Source organism: Salminus brasiliensis, chromosome 11, assembly GCF_030463535.1.
Source record: "Salminus brasiliensis chromosome 11, fSalBra1.hap2, whole genome shotgun sequence".
In the NCBI taxonomy this organism is placed as follows: Eukaryota; Metazoa; Chordata; class Actinopteri; order Characiformes; family Bryconidae; genus Salminus; species Salminus brasiliensis.
In genome coordinates this window covers 12,288,634-12,309,772 of record NC_132888.1, presented here as the reverse complement: position 1 = coordinate 12,309,772, position 21,139 = coordinate 12,288,634, and the positions used below count along the sequence as shown (strand labels likewise).

General features: G+C 39.6%; 1 protein-coding gene across 4 annotated transcripts in view; it reads right to left on the bottom strand.

Moving 5' to 3' along the window:
- Positions 1-19,563, bottom strand: part of mtus2b (microtubule associated tumor suppressor candidate 2b) — a 49,254-nt gene extending 29,691 nt beyond the window's left edge. For 2 of the 4 annotated variants that reach the window (XM_072691775.1, XM_072691778.1), the window contains exons 1-4: positions 15,326-15,404; positions 4,175-6,208; positions 3,807-4,014; positions 1,635-1,844 (exon numbers count right to left, since the gene is read on the bottom strand). In XM_072691775.1, coding sequence (XP_072547876.1) covers positions 1,635-1,844; positions 3,807-4,014; positions 4,175-6,028 — 2,272 coding nt within the window. In that variant the 5' untranslated portion in view covers positions 6,029-6,208; positions 15,326-15,404. Of the gene's footprint in view, positions 1-1,634; positions 1,845-3,806; positions 4,015-4,174; positions 6,212-15,325; positions 15,405-19,514 lie in introns of those variants that run through there. The other 2 variants (XM_072691777.1, XM_072691779.1) reach the window with 2 other exon arrangements.
- Between the last annotated feature and the right edge of the window lie 1,576 nt (positions 19,564-21,139).

Here is a 21,139-nt window from a genome sequence, read left to right as displayed (position 1 = left end):
CCATAATGCCCACCAGGCAACTGCAACCCCTCTCTCCAAGACAACCCAATCTCCCTTGGCACATCTCATTACTCTAATTGACACCTATTCAATTCCTTGCTCTTGCATCCTCTAGCCTGTGAACTCGAAATCTATTGAATCCTGGTGGCTTTAAGGATGTAGCAATTATTTTTATTGTCCTCTGAGGAACTAAGGTGTATTATTCCATAGTGAGAATACACTGGTTCATACTACACAGACATTGTAACACAGTACGCCTATGGTACTCATATTTAACCTCTACCATGTGTACCCGTCAGGTACCATCTGCAGTTGATGGAATGATACTGCAAAAGGATGATTAAGGTCAAAGGTTTCATTAAATTGATGTAAAAAGCCAGTTGATGAGATAAAACTATATAGGTCAAATTAACGCAAGATAAAGGTGAAATCAAGATGTGGTAAAACTGTGTAGGTTAATCCTCAACATTTAAGCATATGATGTGTGTACAGGTGCAATGATATTTTCACTGATGTTAATTATGTGTTTAATAGCTCTTTGTTGTGTATCAACAAATCTGTTAAGACAAGTGACAACTGTTCAACAAGTCATCAGTCCATATGCCTTGCAAGATATGGCCGTAATTACTGTAACTGTTATGAATCAAGTAAAAAGCGAAAAGCTCTTTTTCAACTATATTTCAGCTAATAATTACTTTCATTATGGATTCATCTACTGATTATTTTCTCCATTAATCAGCTGATTGTTTTTTTTTTTTACTGATTGCATTTTGAATTTGGTTGTATTTTCCCCCAATACCTGTATTAAGTAAATGTACATGCATATGATAACCATAATTTCATACCATGGTATACATAAAACCGGTATACTGCTGCAACATTACTCTGTGGCATCACTCCAAAGAACCCTTTTTTGCTCCTTCTCTGTAAGACATGTAGGTTCACTGGTCTTTCAAATAACACAGTTATATGTGTATTATAGCACCCCATGAGCTCAGATTTCCAAGGAATGCAAGTAAGAGGTGCAATAAAGAAATTATATCAAATTTCTGTCTCTCTTCACTGTCCTTTCCTCCCTGCCCATCACTCCATATTCCCCATTTCAGCTCTCCTTCTCTCTATCCTTCCTAAAGGGGATACACAGGAGACTTCAACTCCCTCCATCACTAACAGTTAGATAAAAAAGAGCAGTTGTGTAACGCGTTGGCCCTGGCAACACTGCATGTGCTATTTGTAACTGATGAAAAAATACTCCTATAATTTGTGCTGTTGTGTGTATTGCTATTATGGCTCATTATCTGTAATGAGAATTGTGAGCTATAGCTAATTTCTGTGTTTAATGGAGTTGTTTGCAATTTGTTTACGGAGCTGAATTTCCACTGCAATAATAATATTCTGTAGTCAGGCAGAAAGTAAGTTTACTGTTTGTTTTTTTCCAAACTCTCAAAAAACATATTAATGCTATTTTAAGAGAGCTTAAAGAGCCAAAGCTGCAAATCAAATAATACGGCACATGTATGGAACTGTACCAAATACCTCACTGCAATCAGTTTAAGTGAGCATTTCTCCTATAACAGCCCAGCACACTCCTTTCTTGTTCTGTGCATGTCAGTAAAAGAAGAAAAGGCACTCACGACTGGTGGATCGGCAGGGGTCACTGTGAGTGCTCTCATTGGATTGATTACTGGACACTGAGGACACACTGGCGCTGCGGACGAAGCCAAAAGCAGCGAGGCGGGCCGTAGGCAGGTGGGAAAAGCCGGGGGGGCGCAGGCCGGATTGACCTGGTTTAGGAAGGAGAGACTTTGGAGCGACCTCTAGTAGAGGCTTCTTCACATCTCCCGCTGAAACATTAAGAGGGAAATACCATAAACACATGCATCATATAAGACAAATCACACAGAGTAACATAATAATTAACTTAATTAACTTAATAATTCATTCATTTATTACTTAATTTGTTAACTCTAGCTTATTTTCATGGGGTGTTCATTACATGCATCACACACATTTGTTGGTATTAGTTAAGAATGCACAGAATGATCCCCACATTTAAAGCGGCATTATACAATAATTGGTATTTTTGGCTTCCTTTGGGGAGTGAGTCTTGTGCACCAAAGTTACACAGCCCGGAATGCAAATGACAGAGACGTCATTCTCCCTATTGTAAAGTAGTGGAGCATCAAAATGATTTAGAAACTGCTGTTTTAGGGTAAAGATGCCACATAATGTTGCTGCAAAACCTACGGCACTATGGATTTTATTCAGTTTCATGAATTCAGAATTCATATCAAGATAAAATAAATCAGATCATTTGCATAAGCTATTCCAGAACATGCCAATGATTTGAATACATCTTGTAAAATAAATGATTAGTGGCCTCAAGACATTAAGATGAGGTTAAGCTAAATGGGATTTCAGCACTAAGAATGCATTTAATCCACGCAATGCCTATAAATTCTAAATACTCAATTAATCTTTGAGAATAAATGCAAAGCTTTGACTATGAATGCAGCAGATTACAGAAGCAGAAAAGCTCCATAAACAGACTCAGAAAAGGCAGTGTCCTGAATATGACTTCAAAGGGAGAGGAGTGTCAAAGGCTTCATGCAAATGATTAGAGTCCATAGCCTCACAGCTGGAATGGAGTTGTTTTGCATTCGGTCGGATAATTAAATAGCGAACAGGTTTGCAAGACTGTGTGGGAGTCAACTGTACTGCAGGAAGGCTAGATAATGGTAGTTACTATAATCTGCCTATGTGGCTAAGCATGCATCATTACCAATCATCATTCAGCCATGATATTACAGATTGAGTTTTCTCATTCTCGTAGTGTTTTAATGTATTATGGAAATTGTGCTTTACCACATTCAAGTCATTTCAGTCACATTATAATCAGTCAATACTTTGGGTCCAAGTAAACAAGAGCAAACTACCCTGTTAAAAGTATTAAGTTCCTTGAGGACCTTTTAGGGGTTCTTCAATTTGAAATTGTGGATGAACCTCCTATGGTGTTTTGAGGAAACTTTTACTTCTAAAAACCTTTTCTTCAAGGTTCCTCAAAGCACTTTAAGAGGTTTCTCCACACTTTCGAATTGAAGAACCTCCAAAAGTTCCTCAAGGAACCTATACTTTTACCAGTGTAGAAAACCTTCAGATAGCAACACCACCTATTGGGACACTAATCCACATGCACACACATCAAGTTTAAACAAGGCATCATCAGTGCTCAGGATACCATTACCTTCTGAAAAATACTGCAGAATTTTAAATTCTTAATAATGAATTAAACGAATCTGCCAAAACAATGAAAACCATCTAGCATGACAATGTACTGAAGACATGGATTGAGACAGAAAGCGTTCACAATCTGCCACACTCTGGATATCCAAAAATGACAAACCGACAGGCACTCCATGGCTCCAAGACTACAAGCTGTTATCCTAAACAGGAATAACAAATAACAAAATACTAACCTAAAAAAATTTTCTGAAAAAAGTTGTCTGATGGATACAAATGCATACATGTTAACTTTGGCTTGGAAAGTAAAAGACTAATTATTGTAGGCAGTTCAAATAACTGCATTCAATTGACTGTGTAACTGCCACACTACTGGCATAATGGGAACAATACTGATATATTTTTATTATCTTATACAGACGATATATTTTTTCAGACAGAGAAGTCCGTCTGAGATTAAGATTTCCTGTCCTCTGCCAGTTAATATATGCAGTTTCCTCTCACTACTGAGGGCTAAAGTATATGAGTCCAATATGAGTCACTAAAGAACCTGAGTTCTAACTTACCTGTAGTATCTGGGTTGCAGTAGGCAGGCTGACCAGGAGGAGCTGCGTGACTGAGGGGTGAAGCTGACCTTTGGCCTGGCATCATCATCCTAGTCCTGGTTGTAGGTTGCCTAGTTACAGCTCCAAGGCCCAGCTGAGGCTTGAGAGCCCTGGGTGAATGGTAGACACTAGCTACTTCATGCCCACTGAGCTGAACACTTCTGCCCACCTGAAAACAACATAGAGATTCAAATCAACAGCAGGCCAAGAAAATACTCAAGTCAAATAGACTGACAAAGGCAGTTACCACAAGGAAATGTAACAATAAAAATGTGAATTATGATACTTTTTCATTTATGTTTAAAAGACTGTTACTCATACACTCTCACCTCATGCGTATATCTGTCTGGAAGTTCTCCGTGAAAACTTTCTGACTTTCCCACCAGTTTGTGAGGCACTGTATGACTGGGAGGTCTGATTCCAGACACCGCCAGGCCAGGCGGGGAGTAGTATCCTGCTTTCTGTAGCTCCTGGCGATACTTGTCATACAGGATATTGGAGGAACTAAGCACCGGTGAGCCTTTGGGACCACCAACTTTCTGCTCTTTAGCAGCTGGTGAGCTAGTATATGCTGTGAGCCTTGAAGGCAGAGTGGATGTTTCATATGGACCATCTGCAGAATGTGGTTTTGCCTGAGGGCTCTTACGGACATAGGTGATGATTTTTGGACGGACATTTTTTGGCTTTGGGGATGACTTCTGGGGAGATTCTGTTTTAGCTGGAGGTTGAGGGGGGATAGGTTTTGGGATGCCAGTGCTAAGATAGCTTTTACTTGGTGGCTTTAAGCCACTGGTGCCCCTTTGTGGAGATCCAGGAGGTTCCTGGTTTGAAACTCTTGCAACAACCGCCTTGGCTGGTGAAGACGGAAGTTGTCTTCTTGGGGAGCCAGTATTTTTAGGAGATGGTGGAGCAGCAGGGTTTGACGAATTGCACCACGGCTTCCTTCTTTCTAGACTGGATGGGCTGGCACTGCGAGTTCTTTCAAAAGAAGCTTGCTTCTTGTGCAATTTGGGATCCACCATCACACCTTGACTGAGTGTTCCCTTTGAACTAGGCTTAGAGCATCTGCTATTTATCTCAGGGGCTTCTTCACTTTGGGATGCTTTATGTTTTCGTTCATAACTTGCATCATGAGGACTCTTGGTCATTGAAAGAGACTGCATGTCTTCAGACTCAAATGGTTGACAAGATTTGTGCTGCACTGTAATGACTTTCGCATCTGTATGTTTGCATTCTTCCTTATTTATAGCTTGTTGTTCCTTAACAGGATCTCCATGATGCTCGACATTACTCTCACTGGCAGGTCTTACTTCATTGTGCTCCTTTGCAGCATTAGCAATGCCTGGGTTACATTCATTTATGCCGTTACTCAGATGACCTGAGGTTTCCTTGTATGTTACTACATTTTGAGCTGGTTGTTTATCTTGTGCTTCTAAAAGAGGTTCCTCAGGTAAGACTGTAGTGTTAAGATTGAGATCAGTGTGAGTACTGTCATTGTGTAGAGAACCTTTGCTCCTATCTGAAACAGTCAAACAAGACTGCGAGGCAACTGTGAGGTCCTCTGAGAGAGTTCTGTAAGGTCCTGTTTGTGTAGGCCAAGATTCAGCTGTTTGGGCACTTGCAAGACTTCCTCCAAGACTGGACATTGTGGAGTAACAAGAGACGAAAACATCATTGTCAGAGCTGACCTCAGCTCTAGCTATGCACGTCTCAGCATGTCTGCTGAGCAACCTGTGGGACACATTTTCTTGCTCTTTTGTGTCAGGTTGAGAGGCATCATTCTTACTAGGGTCTTTCGGGATCTCAACCTCACTTTGAGAGAGGTTACTGGAAAGTGTCCCTGAAGGCGCTCTTCTGTCTTTACCATAACTTTCATCTGATTCCACAAGATATGCCTCCAGTTCTTGGCATTCCAGCATCTCAAACTCTGCCAGCTCTGGGTCATCATACTGAGAGTCTGTGCCCCAGATGATGATTTTGTCCTGTTCCTCACCATGAGATACAAATGAGGACTCAGTGCCAACCTCTTCCAAAGTTCTACCATCTCTGCTTTGGATCTGATTGGCATTTGCATCTCCATCCAGGGAATCATCAGCACATCTGTTGTTATTTCTTGTTAGATCCCCATGGCTTTCCTGAAAGCTAGACTCAACAGGTCCAACAAGCTTGTCGCTCATGCTCATGTTTCATTGGATTCGGAATATCTATGATCGCATAGCTGTTGGATCCATTTCAGCACAGTTTCTCTCAGGACAATGGCCTTTTGCAGCCTCGCCAACTCAAGCCAGAAATATATACTTGCATCTTTCATAAAGAAGAAGGGCTTGATGCACTCAAAGTCATCAGAGGCTCATATTCTTAACCTGCTGACAACACAGAAAGAAATTACATTAAGAAGGGCAGTCCTAATAGTTATGTGAATGCAATCCAACAGAGGAAAACTACACATTTTCCAGTTCATAGTTAATTAATCACAATAACTATTATCAATTATCAAAATACTGATAACAGTTAGTGGAGAATCATGAACATAGTAGATAGGGGCTTTAATATTAAAGAAAAGAACAACAGAAACATTAGACATTTTACATAACATATAGAATAGAATAGAATTTAAAGTCCACTCTTAAAGAGAAAGGAAAAAAAGAAAGAAGGAACCAACAGGAAAAGTTATTTATGTATAAATAAACAGCTCCTCAGACACAAAAGTTCTCTATTTGTTTGATATTTGATACAATCAAATAAATAATGCATTAAGACAGTAATATATAGCTTTATATTTATAACAGTTGCACTGATACCGATACCATATCACTATTGGTGCCGATACTGCCACTTACACAAAGGATCACTATCGGTAATAGAGAGCACTGATACCATGAAAATTTTTGTTTGCATATTTTGTTTGAAAACAAAAAACAAATGTTTACACAACCAGAAAAAATACAAAAAACATTAAACAGATATTTAATGGAACTTTTTCCATGTGGTGTTTTTTTGGTTCTAGTTTGGTTGAGTTTAAGCAACACATTGAAGTTCAGTACCTTTTTACATAGCGATGTGTACTTGTAATGTAATGTGAATTTTAGACACCAATTAAAAGATTTGGTCAAGCTTGCATTGTGGTGATTTTTATTTTTTCATAGCTCTGAAACTTTTCAAATGTGCAGTTACTCTTTCATGGATTATCAAGATTTATATCCAGTATTTAAGTTCGCAAATTTGTATCTGTATTGGTACTCGGTATCTGCAGATACTTGAAAATCTGGTACCAAAAGTGGTATCAGTGCATGCCTAATATTTATCAGTTGATCCTTCATATGAATGCTCTACATTATGGCTGATGTATTTATATCACTATATTCCACGAAAGGCTTCCACATTTTATTAAAGGCATCTGTCTTCTCTTCTCATGTAACAAGCAGGCCAGAAGGTGCCATCACCATGTTGCAGGATCCTTCTATGCCATCCTGAAGTTATAGAAACTGTATAAAATATTATACAGCTTTCTTCTATGCACATCCCTAACATATTTACTGGGCCCAGGACAGGAAAGAGTGGATCCAATGCTAAAGGGAATCAGCAAACCACGCCACAATAACTGTTGTTATAAGTTACTTATTGCTTGGCAAGAACTTCTTACCTGATTTTCTAATCAAAAATAAAGATTTTTCTCATTTAAAAAGCATGACATACAGCAGTACATCAGTCATAGTTTCCACAGATCATAGAACAGAATGCTTAGCTTACAATTTTCCCCAGCAACAAGGCTGGCATCAGAACCATGCCAGTAGGAGGTCATTCCCTGAGGTAAAGGCACAAATGTTCTGTGTAGGTACAGACTTTCCAGGGAAAACAGGTGTGCAACTCAACTTGATTCATAGTTTCTGCTCTAGGTAAGATGATATTTTTAGAAAGCAAATGTTCAGACAAAGCACACTGGACGCTACATTAAACACGTCTAGGTAAGGTGCATGATATTTACAAAGAAAGCTTGTGTACAGACAAACTAGACTAGACAACATTAAAATCATCTCAAGTATGAATATATAGCACATATATAAGTTATGATGATAACATGACTTTCAGCAAATCAACAGAATGAAGTAGACATGAGGTGATTATCTTCCAATGCCCTGACCTCACTAACACTGTCACTATCGCTGAATGCAATCAAATCATCACAGCAATGCTCCAAAATCTAGTAAAACATCTTCACTGGACAGCAGAGACAGCTACTCCAAAAAAGCAGAATGGAATATTTTTAATACCCTTGATTTTGGAAGAAACAATGAATGAGCAGCTGTCCCAATACTTTTGTCTATTTAGCATTTCTTTAGCAGATTAAAGAAACATGCATTATACAATGAAAACATGTCTTATAAAAAGTTTGGTCCCATCAATTATCTTGTTCTACTTTTCTCTGCCAATCCTGTCCCTTCAGAGTCTTAAATCTAACCTACTTGGTTCCAGTGACTGTAATGATGTCTTCAGTTCCACGTCTGAATTCAGATCGACTCTAGAATGATATAAGATGTCATTATAGGCTTGTATTTGTTCATGCAGTAAACATTAACCTTGACCTTCATTTTGCCTAGGCAGGGATTAGGACAATGAGGCTATTGCTGTAGTATTATTGCAGTCTTACTGTAGTATTATTACATGCTGCTGAATGGAGGGTGGAAAAGTAAACGAATAAACAAACAATTAAACACATAAAAATGAAATTCTTTAACTGACATGTTTAGATTTTCAGATTTGTTAAAACACTAAAACCAGGCTGGCGGTAACCAAACTGTTACCAATAGCATGAATGCACTGACCAGATGGTCAGGGGCTTTGGACTGTGCCAAAAAGCACTCATAGTCTAGGTATCCCTACATACAGTGCAGAGTATATGCAGTGATAGCACATATAGCATCATGTGAAAAGGTTAGAACACCCTATGAAAACCTATTTAAAACATCTAGACGTTTGATCTTTATTTAAACAGTATTGAGAGATGGATGTAACATAACTAAACACATAACAATACTATTGTTCTATGAGGAAGAACCTAGGACACCCCACACCTTAATTACTACTTAAAATCAGCACATCAGCTGCAGATGATTAGAACATCACTGGAGGGGATTTTGGAGGAACTTGTCTTATTTCAACTTCAGAAATGTAGCTTGGTTTGCTTTTGGTTGATAAAGTAAGTGTTGGTGAGATGGTGAGATGCAAAGTGCTTTCCGAGGCCTTCAGAAAGAAGGTAATATGAGTCTAGGAAGGGATTTTAAAATAATTTGTAAACACTTTGAAATCAGCCATTCCACTGACCGCTAAATAATTTACAAGTGCAACAACTGCCAACTTCAGTTCAACAGCAGACCACAAAATGCATAAAGAAGTATCTAACAATCCTAGAAAAATCATCACTGGATCTACAGGTAGCTCCTGCCACAGCTGAAGTCAAAGTACAGCATCTAGCATCAGAAAGATTATCATGAATGTGCAAGGAGGAAACCCTTGCTATTAAAACAAAACATCAGAGCAAGACTAAAATTCTCCAGAGAAAACTTAGATCAAGACCAGGACATCTGCTTTGGACAAATAAATACAAAGTTAAAATGTTTGGCACAAACCAGACACAGCATTTGAGCACATTAATCCATATCAACGGAAGCATGGAGGTGGAAATGTCATGGACTGGGCCTGTTTTTCTGCAGTAGGGTCTGGAGAGCTGTCCAACATAGAATCCACTAGGAATTCTTTATTGTATCAGAGGAAGCTTACTGAAAATGTGAGCCCATCTGTCCAAAAAACTAAAGCTGAAGCTTCACACAGCTGAAAGATTTCTGCATAGAGAAGTGGGAAACACTTTCTCCCAGTTGATGTCAGAAACTGGTAGATCTACCAACATCTAACTAAAGCTACTTCAGCCAAGGGGGGAATATGAAAATTGCATTTCTATTAATAACATTTTACAAATGACTTTTATTTCACCTCCATCTCTTATTATTGTTTAAATGATGATAAAATGTCCCTATGTTTAAATATATTCATATATTCATGAGGTGTTCTGAATTTTTTATATGACTGTATGCTGAATGCTCTTATTATACATTATATACATTTTAGATGCTATATATATAATAAAAACACTCATTAAAACAACCCAGTTATTAATATTAGTGACTGCATACTGCCATTGTAATCATGACTGACAAAGAATGGAGTCAGTTTTTTATCATGACTGCATTAAACGCTGTTAATCAAGGATGAAATGTCAAGCAGTTGAAGACTAACTACGCCTATCCATGCTGTCAGTCACACACGTCAGATATTGTCATTATCAGGTCAGCAGCAGACTTCTAGAAGTACATGGCTAGAAGGGAGAACTGACACACAGCATGTCTCAAAAATATGCTGCTTGACATGGATTATAACAGAGCGAGGATAAGATTAGACATCTATGTTTTGGTGTTCATGAGGTAGTGAGGTTTAAAACGTTTTTTCTGTCTGTGTCAATGTCAAGACGTGTGTAAAATAAATATATATATATATATATATATATATATATATATATATATGTGTGTGTGTGTGTGTGTTGAAATGACACCTTTGTTAGCCCAGAAACAGCTGCAGTTTGTAAGGGTTAATATACGTAATATGCATATTACTGCAAATATCACAAAAGCTCTTTGGAGAGTGTGTACTGCACCATCTTTCCCAACCCCAAAATTTTTCAATCCAACATCCATCCACACGGACAACATTGCACTTGACCTACTTTTACCACAGGGGTTCAGTGGTCTTACAGCAAAAATGTTCAAAGCCTCTACTGAGCTTCTACCAGCCTAGAAAGATTTCCAGTGCTCCAAAAAGAATGACACCACTTGCACTTTAGCATCTGGAGTAGCGAAATCCTGCCCTCAACCAAACTTAACTGAAATGTGTACATCATTTCCACATTAATATAACATACTACAGCAACACAATTGTCTGTTTTCAATTTTTCATTTTCTTGTAATAAATGTGCTGATATAATATAGTTATTATTTATTTTATTCATGCACAAACCATGTACATACAATATATGTCCAAATGTTTGTGGACACCCCTTCTAATAAATGCATTCAGCTGCGGCCATTGCTGACACAGATATGCAAACGCACACACACAGCTTACCTAGTCTCTGTGGAGAAGTATTGCTAATAGATAGCCTCACTAATGCTCTTGTCTCTGAATGCAATCAAATCCTTACAGCAATGCTTCTAGGTCTAGTAGAAAGCCTTTCCTGAACAAACAGAGACATTTATTCCAACAAAAGCAGGATAAACTCTTTTGATACCCTTGATTTGGGGGAAAAAAGAATAAATGAGCAGGTGTCCCAATACTTTTGGCCATTCAGTGTATTTAAATCAAGTAAACTGAATGCATCATTCCTTTCATTGCAACAATTATATGGACAGTTAGCTTAGTTGGGATTGTGTACTCTACATACTTCATTTGACAGAGCGAATGAAATCTGTTCTTGACGTACGTCATGGCCAAAAGTATGTGAACACCAGATCACATCCATATGCGTTAGCTAAACATCCAGAACATTGGGAATTAAACTTAGGAATGTACTGAACATGACTGGTTTTACAGCTGCTGCCAATTTCCAGTCTGATTTCTTTTTAACCTGATTGGCTGATTGTTGATTTGTATTTATTAGTGTAGGCTAAATGAACATGTGAAATACATTAGCACATTCCCAGTGCGTAATAGACTGCTCTTTTCTTCTAGTCACGCCCATTTAAAAACATAGATCCAATAAAAAGCCACATCAGAAAGAATCAAAATAATAAACTGGCCAACTGCCATTTTTTGCTTGGAGCAAAGGTTTTGTAACCCTAATTAATCTGAAGTTGTTCCCCCTTTGCTGCTGTAATAGCCTACATTCTGGAAAGGCGTTCCATTACATTTGGGAAAATGGCTGTTGGGAATCACTTCCACAAAAGCATCTGTGAGGTTCAATACTGATAAAACATCTCGCTCCCAGTCATCAGGAGTTGGGGTCAGGACTCTGTGCCTGCCAGTCTAGTTCTTCACCACACCAAACTCAGCAAACCATTAGGAACCTCACTTTTTGCAAACTGGGCATCATCTAGTACATTTACACAAATATACTATGTGTCCAAATGTTTGTGGACACCAAATCATCACAGTAATGCTCCAAAATCTAGTACAAATCCTTTTCTCTACAGTCTAGAGAGTTACTCCAACAAAAGCAGGATAAAATCTTTTTAATACCCTTGATTCTAGAAGAAAAAGATCAATGAGCAGGTGTCCAAATACTTTTGTCCATATAGTACATGGTTTTGTTACAAATTAAAATGAGGTAGACTGAAAATAACACAAAAATACACTAGTGGCATGAAATATTTCATTAAGAAGTGAGTGTGGCTGATCAGTTTGGACGGCAGTCTTGCACAAAACAGCTGATTACTAAGCACTTTGGTCAAGCTTTGCAGCTGTCACTGAAGGAACACCACTCAGACATTTCGCAGTGCTATTTTCTAAGCACTTAAAGCTGATTGTAAATATGCTGGCCTCATTTCACCATGGACACCATTCAGTGTCTCTGCAGCCAGTCTGTTTCTTAATCTCAGTGTCACATGTATTGCTTTCAACGAAATACATTCACTGAGTACTTCATTAGGAGAACCTGTACCCCTACCTGTTCATGCAATTATCTAATCAGCCAACCCCATGGAATCGGTGCAAGTCAGAAAACATTCCTAATGGGTTTAGCCTACGGTGCAAATTATTTGTGTCACTTGGGTTTCCCCTTCCCATTCAAGGTGGCTTGGTCCCTCCTCAGACCGACATAGCTAGAGAATTGCTTTTACTAACAATAGAACAGACAGAAAACAAAATGTCAAAGGAAAAGGAATTCAGAAATCAACCTCAGACAGAGGTCATGCTGGTTCGCTGCTCCATGCCATGTTTACCAGTGAATCTGTAGTCCCAAGCAAGCTGCATCTATCGCTGACACAGATGTTCACTTGTCTATTCTTGGCTGGATAGGCCAGCCACAGGCTGTGGCTACAAACCCCAAGGATGGCTTTGTGTGAAAGGTGCCTGAATGCGAGGCTCCATTACTGGAGATGCACCTACGTCCTGCACCTTTGCTGTAGTTGTGCCTTCCTACAGGAATCACAGGACGAGGGCAAGTGCTATTCCTAGCCATGGTCAAGCCCCCATACGCAGCCCCAAGTGTACCTGAGCGTGTGGTGGCCTGTACAGCACTAGCCCATCCCTTAGCCCTTTGACACATCTTTACTCCTGAGGGTTGAAAGGGAATCTGGCACAGTCATGCCCCCCACCCCTTCCCATTCTGCTTTGGCCTCTCCCTTTCCTCCTTGCACTCAGTGGGGCAAGCCAGGCCTGCCAGTGTCCTGCCCTTTTTCCTTTATCTCGTCCTTTGCCTGTACCTGATCAACCCACTGCGCAAGTTTACATTTAATTCGAATTTGCTTCACTTTTCTAAACAGTCAATGTACACTAAATTCTCACATGATTGTTTTCTTATACAGATTAAATCTTTTGATCATTACTTAAAACCCTAAACCTGTACAAATAATGTCAATATATCGAAACATGACTAGGAATGATGCTGACAATTGCTTTAAGGTCGGCTTTATTAGGCTGCGTCTTGCTCCTATGAGCAAAACAGTGACCTACTTTTCCAGAATGTAGACTTTGCACTGCCAAAACTGCCCAAAATACAGATCATTTTAGAGTGTCAATTACGCTCCAGAAGCTGTATTTTAGAGAGGGTAGAAAAAGTAGAAATTGCAACACCCAGCAGTCAGTCATCACACATCCTGCCAGCAGGAAACGCCAACAGTATCAGTCGTGCTTTTAGATCAATACAACCCAGGATGCTCCAACATTGTGCACATAAAGGGGGGAACCACAGGAGCTTCTAATTCAGCTTCTAATTCAGACAGTAATATATGGACCTGAAAAAAAAAAAACCCTCACAAGTGGGGAACAAGCACATGTCTCAGTTACAGTAGTCATATAACTAACCAACCAACAGACCATGTGAGCTCCACCATTTCACTGCACATAACCTACTAAATATCACCGTAAATCCCTTGACTGCTGGAACCTGTCAAAACTTCCTTCTCCATTGCTTCATCTTTATTATGATCCAACTGACAGACAAAGATTGGGAGGTGGACCTGCTACACATGGCGTGTAACTGAATGGACTCAAGTAGGCATTGTCAATATGATGATATGATATAATTATGATAATAAAGTATAAGATCCTTGAGGAACGTTTGGAGGTTCTTCAATTTGAAACTGTGGAGGAACCTTGTGCTTTGAGGAACCTTCAAGAAAAGGTTTTCAGAAGAAAAAGATTCCTTGAAGGTTCCTCAAAGCACCTTAAGAGGTTCCACCACAGTTTCAAATTGAAGAACTTTCTTAGGACATTATACTCACAGCAATGCTCTAAAATCTAGTACAATGCCTTCTCTGGACTGTAGAAACGGATACTGCAAAAAACACAGGTTAAACTTTTTTTTATTACCACTGATTTCCATGAATACCATGAAGACCATGAATAAGCTGGTGTCCCAGCACTTCCATGTAGTGTATATACAGCAGGACATGGTCGGACAATGTAACAATACCCATCAGTATTGTGACAAATTACATCAGAAGACAAATTAGTCCTAGTTAATTGAATTTAATCCAGTGTAAGGTGTAAAATGCTGACGAGTGCTTTCACAATAGCTTCTTTTTTCTGGACCCAGGTCTGTGCTCTAAGAGACTGGTTCATTTGATCAAGTGTGAAAACTGTTTTCAAGCCTGGGAGCAGTCCAAAACACAGATCTCTAGTCTTCCTGAAATCGGTGGTCTGGGCTTCGCTTCAAGCGGACTCTGTTGCGGTCCGCTGCAGTTGGGGGGTTATTTGATTGGTTCATTTTGTCTTTTGACTGCTTCAACTTATTGCCTGCATGGCTAAAAACCTTCTCCTACGAGTACAGCTCCTTGTTTGCAGGTGCTCCAGAAATGCCTGCATTGCATTGCAAAAATCAACTGTAGCATGAAATGTTACACAATATTGTGTATCTGCTTTCCAACAACAATAGACATTAAAGGTTAAACTGGGCTAAACTTCTAAACTGGGGCCTATTGTAAGGTTCTGTAATTGGCTCCATTTCAAACACATTAACCCAGTGTCTGAAGTAGCCAGGCAAATCTTGCCAAATCTCAGTGTGCTAGAGGGGGATATGGGGAATTCTAAGCCTTGGCCCAACTGGAGAGGGTACAAGTGCCATCTTTCCACAGGAATTGCCTGGATCTGGTTAGTGGTAAGCACTAATTCAAAGATCAGACCAGATTTCCCAAAGGATTCAACAACAGCAATTACAGTCTTTATGAAAACTCTGCAGTTCTGATAATAAACCTGAGCTCAAACGGCTCACTTACCTTTTAGTGCACTCCATCCAGTCATGTTCTCTGAGCTTTTAGTTTCTTCCTGCCAGACTGCAACTGACTGAGTGAGAGACACCCAGAGAGAAAGAGAAAGTGAGAGACAGAGAGAGAGAGAGAGAATATATCACTGACCAACTCACTGACGTTAAACTTGTAGTTCTGGCTGTATTTACTAGGATTCTGGTAGCATGCCCTACATGTCGCTGCAACCTGTTAGTCATAGCTCATGTGGTAGTTCCTCTTTTGCTTCTTTCACTTCAGTTTAACACATTGGATGTTCTCACTACCCGTAAAGCTGCTAATGCTGCTAATGCTGGCAGAGGCATGACGTGTGAACAGGGAATTACTGCTATAGTCATTAAGATGCTAAAAATCACCCCATCCACCATTACATATTCAGAGCATGCCAACTGCACCTGTTCCTCTATCACAGCAGCTAACATATAGGAGACCTGGATTAGATAGTCATGCTACATCTGTGTTTGCCTTTTACATGCATTCATGTGCATTTATTTGTTATCAAACTTGCAGGTATATACAGGGTATTGTGTGTGAGTTTGTATGTGTGTGTACGGCTACATGCATTATAATCATATTATTTATCATGATCAGCTCTATTTAGTAGAGAAATGTATTTGCTAAAATTAAACATACTGGAAATGATATGTCATTTAAATATGCCATAGCCCTACATATGGCAAAAAAAGACATATTTAAGATTATTTTTAATTACCTTTCAAGTTTTAAATCCTTCAAAAATCAACAAAACATGTGATTTGAGGAGATTTTGTGTTTGACTGTAGCCAGATCATTTTATTTTAGTCACAAATTGAGTGCATATTTTGCAATTGATTATTATATTATAATCACATCTGTATTGTTGATTAATATTTTCATTGATTACAATCACTTCTATTATTCCCAAACCAATGCATTGGAATATTTACCTTCAGACTGACATACCACAAAGCACTAATGCCTTTTGTACCACTACTTTGTAATATCATAGCTCATGCAGTAAGGTTAAGAGATTTTCCTGTACACTCAGCTCTCTGAACTGCTGTCCTCATGAAATATTAACACAGGAAAATCACAGGTCACACCCCTATTCCTCTAGAATCAACCCTCGTCCCGAAAACACCTTCAGAAGCCATAATATCCAGCAGGTCGTTTCCATGTGACAATGCAAGTACACAGGCGCAGTAAGACATCAATAATAATGTTAAAATCTTCTCAATCATCATATCTAGCTTATAAACAACATGTGTTATAAGTAAAACTGAAAGCTCAGAAGAGAATCTGCAGAAAACAGCAATTCTCCCATTTTAAATGATACCTGCATTACTCCATCAACTCCTGAACTGTTGATAATATCAGATACACAATACATGTAAAATAAAACACTGAAAAATAATACATGGTATGAACTCAAAGAAGCCCAAGGAACACAGTGTACAGTATCAGTCTAGTTCTGCAGGAGTGCACTTTAAGGGCTCATATGATTGAAAAGCAAACTGCCATTAATTTCCTACATAACAGAGTTGAATGTAGCATGCAAACACTGTTTACTTGTAAAAAGGAATGTTCACTTCCCAGCACATATATGAAAACCAAGCCTCAAAACTGACCCATTTAGAATAAATCTGATTTTGTGATGTCACACAAATCAATACATACACCAGCCCACAGCAGTTTAGCCCTGCCCATTCCTACTGAAGTTATAAGAAGTGTTTCAACCTAGAGTGCTAGGTTGAAACAGGGGAGTCGCTCAGAGCAGAGTAAATTTATTATGGTAACAAAAGATAAAAAGAGGTCTAGGAAAGATCGATTCAGACAGCAGGATGTTTTAGTACATAAAGTACACAACCGTTATGAGCTTATCTCATGGAATAAAGACAAATGTAGGATATGGGCCCTTTAAGAGTTCTTTGTGCCACTGTGACTTCCTCTCTGCTGCTCTCTTTGGGGAACACCACTGAATTTCTGCCTATTGCACCAACAACCAACAACAAAACACACAAGCCAAGCCAATGCCCTGAAGTTTGATCATAAATACATCAGGATGTGTGTGGAAGAAATTACTGCCACTGCTGCCAGCACAATGGCAGCTGTGTGCAAATCAAGACATCTGCAAAATAAGAATTCAGTTTGGTATTTGGGGTATGTGTGTGTGTGTGTGTATGTGTGTAGGATAGTCAGGCAGGATTCTTAGAGCTGAGACCTGTTCATTAATTAGGGGTTCAATTTTGCTGCCAAAAGGATGCCAAATCAATGCAACATTTTAAAAAGTCACAAAGCTTGTCACTTGAACTATAAGCAGAACAACTACAACGTTGTTTGGCTGGACCATGACTTATAAGATAGGTGTAATATATACCATTTATAAAATATAGCTACAGCCCAATGAAAACCATGTATCTCTATTTTGTCCGTTTTTAGTTTTAGTGATTTGAACTGAATTCTGGATGAACAGACCAATAAAAATGCTCTAAATTACTTTGAGCAAACTGTTATTTTACACTGACTACTATTCAAAGACCTGTCAACTCACTATTTTGGAGATACATGTTTTTCATTGGACAGCGACGACATATACACTGTACTACATAGTTCATTGTCAAACACAAATCCTTCATCATAGCAGAGTTTCTGAAGGTTTAGGAGGTGACTTTTCTCAATTCTATCCAATTATATCACCATAATAAATAAAAATAAACACCAATAAAATACAAAAATTAGATAATTGATAAAGGAACAGTTTAAGGAACACAGGTTTGGTTCCTGACTTCTCTGTGAACTCTGTAAACAATCCACTGTATGGACTTGTTTAGTTCCACCAGCAGCTCACTGGATTTACTGTACTGAGGGGCTGATTAGATAAACTAGGTACTGTATGGAGGCAGCAGTAAATACTGGGACAGAGTCTTGGAAACGGTTAAGCGGCATACTATTAGTGTCCTGAATACTGCTTTACTGCTCAGACAGATACAGTACTGTATACACAGATACAAGTTACACAGTATGTGCACTTACACAATACTGTGAAAGCGTCTTGTGAAATGGAAATGATATACACTGTAGGCCTAAAGCCTACATTTATTATCTGGACAGTAATTGTGTACTCGTTCAAAATGCACTGACACTAAAGACAACCAATCCCTAAATAACCAAAAAATAACACAATGCCTAAAAACAAATAACACAAGTATCTGGTCTAGCTACCATATCTCTTCAGTTCAACACATTCAATACAGTACTGGGCAGAAATTGTAGGCACCTGTGAAAATTAAAAGAATGACAAACCTTCTTATCCGGAAAGTAAGAGACAGTTTCCCGGATGGGATTGATCTTGGTCATGGCACACACAGCATGTTGAAAGGAGATTTCCCGTTCAAAGGAAAATAAAAGTTGATGGCTAGAGGTAATCCCTGTCTGTAGTCCTTTTACTTTACTGTGTTCATTGAAACATCTCCAACGCTCTCCTCATGGTAGTCTAGTATTATTTACAGGCATCATCCCATACCTGGGTTGAGAAATCAGGAAATCAGTGCTTAATGATGTTAAATCAGGGAAGCTGGTGATGAAATCCAACCGAACCGGACATCCCAGAGAAATCTGGAACCAACCTCGTTCTTTAAACTCAGATAATTCAAATTTCTTCAAAATGAGAAATTCTCATAGCTGTATAGCTTATTGTTACTTCTTGCATCTGTTCTAAATGAATTTGAATAGGAGCAAAAACACTGTTATTGTTGAGAATAATGAAAAAGCTCCTAACACACACACACACACCAATATATATATATATATATATATATATATATATATATATATATATCCTTGTGTGTATATATACATACATACCCCACACACACACACACACACACTCACACAAAAATAGCTACCAAAATAGAAGAACACACTGTAACCTCATTAGAGCAGATCGATCCAGTTCACGCCCCCAGTGAGAAATGTCCCCCTGCGCTCCATACACGCCAGCCTGCCTCTGTATCACTGCAGTGTAGCTGTCACAGCAGCACCCAGCAGCGCGAGCACAGCCAACAGCCAACAGCCGTGATTATCACTGTACTACATACTACAGAAGCTTGGAGGTGACAGGTAAACAGCACTGCACTCTCTTCAGCCTGCCCTGCTTTCCATTAGCTGCGTAAAACGGTCTTACCTGAGAGCGCTCCGTGACTAATCCATATGGCCGCTGCGCGCTGTCTCTCTCATCAGCATCCTCCAAACAGAGATGGAGGGAGGAAGGGAAGGAGGGAGGGAGGGAGGGAGAGAGGGAGGGGATGGCAGTCACGCTAACGTATGGCACAGCACGGATGCTGAACGTTGGAGTCTAATGGAGTTTGTAACTTTGCGTTAGATGTGCTTGCAGCACCGCCTGGTGGTGGGCTGTGCACTGTCATTCACAGCCTCCATCGCCATCGATGACAGAAGGACAAGCAAAGTCATCCACTATAGAGGTGAGCGACAGCACTGATATTCCTGTCGGTCAGAAGTAACTCAGGTCTGGTACTAAAGAGCATAAGCTGGCTGTATGTGAGCTGTCTGCTGTCCAGGAATGGATTTACCTTTAAGGCATTTAGCAGATGCTCTCATTCAGAGCGACTTACAGCACTGCCGCACTGTTTACTCCAACAAATACCCTTAGCTAGTTTGTATAGACTAGGATCCAGTAGATACCTCTAAGCTTAGATACTACTAAACACAAAAGTCAGTATGAAGACCATAACACTCGGACACCCAGGAGGAAGTGCGTTCCAACACTTCAGTGTCAGGACAGAAAAAGGTCTGGTCTGCTTGTCTTCTATGGATCTTAAAGGATGGCGGGTCAAGCTGAGCCACATTTGAAGCTCAAAGGGCTCTTGGTAGGGATCGACTTTTGACCATTGCCATCAGGGACAAAAGGTCAAAAGGTCCCTCAGCACAAGCATCTTTGGAGATCCCCACTCTGACATATACAATACCAAACCAATTAGATTGGACCCATTTGTGGCAACGAACATACACACACACACACACACAGGGCAGTGGGCAGCCACCCTTTTCCTTCACTTCCCCCACCCCCACTTTTTTTTCCTGCTGGTCCAGGGGATTGAACTAATGATCTTCCGGTCACAGGTACGCTGCACTAACCTTTAAGCCATGGCTGTCCCAAAAAATTCCACAACTGGAAAAATTACAGTGGGTTGTTAGAGAGAGGCACAGCCCCCTCATTGCACTGTATGTATCAGGGTGTCACTGCCTGAGAGACAAAAGGAAACACACTGCACGCCCAGGTGGGGCGAAACAAATTGTGGACCCCTGAATACAGTACATGCATTTGCATCCACATGCCTGGCCTCCCCCTGTCTGGAAAACCAGCACTTTGTATTTACAAGAACACATTAATTGTTACTGTACCTACGATTGTGTATTCTGATAGTCTAGCCTCTTAACTCCTTTCTGATGCCACCTGCTGCATTTAATGGGGTTTGAGGGGTGGGCACAGTTTAGTCCCCTCCAAAAATGACCATAAGTCTGGAATTTGGATGCAGCTGCAGTTTTGCAGGTTAGGTTATGTAAACTGTACAGAAGTGAGCGGTACGTTTTGTAAAATCTTACTCAAATATTCAGTTTGTAAAGTGCTGGTGAGTTTGAAGGTGTGTCACTTTATCTGGCAAACTGGTGATTTTTTTTGTTTCCATGGTTACATTATTAACTATTAACATAAGATTCATGTTGGATCAATGCATCTGTCCCAGCAACTGTCAGTGCTTGGAAAGGGTTATTTAAAAGGTCTGTGTCTAT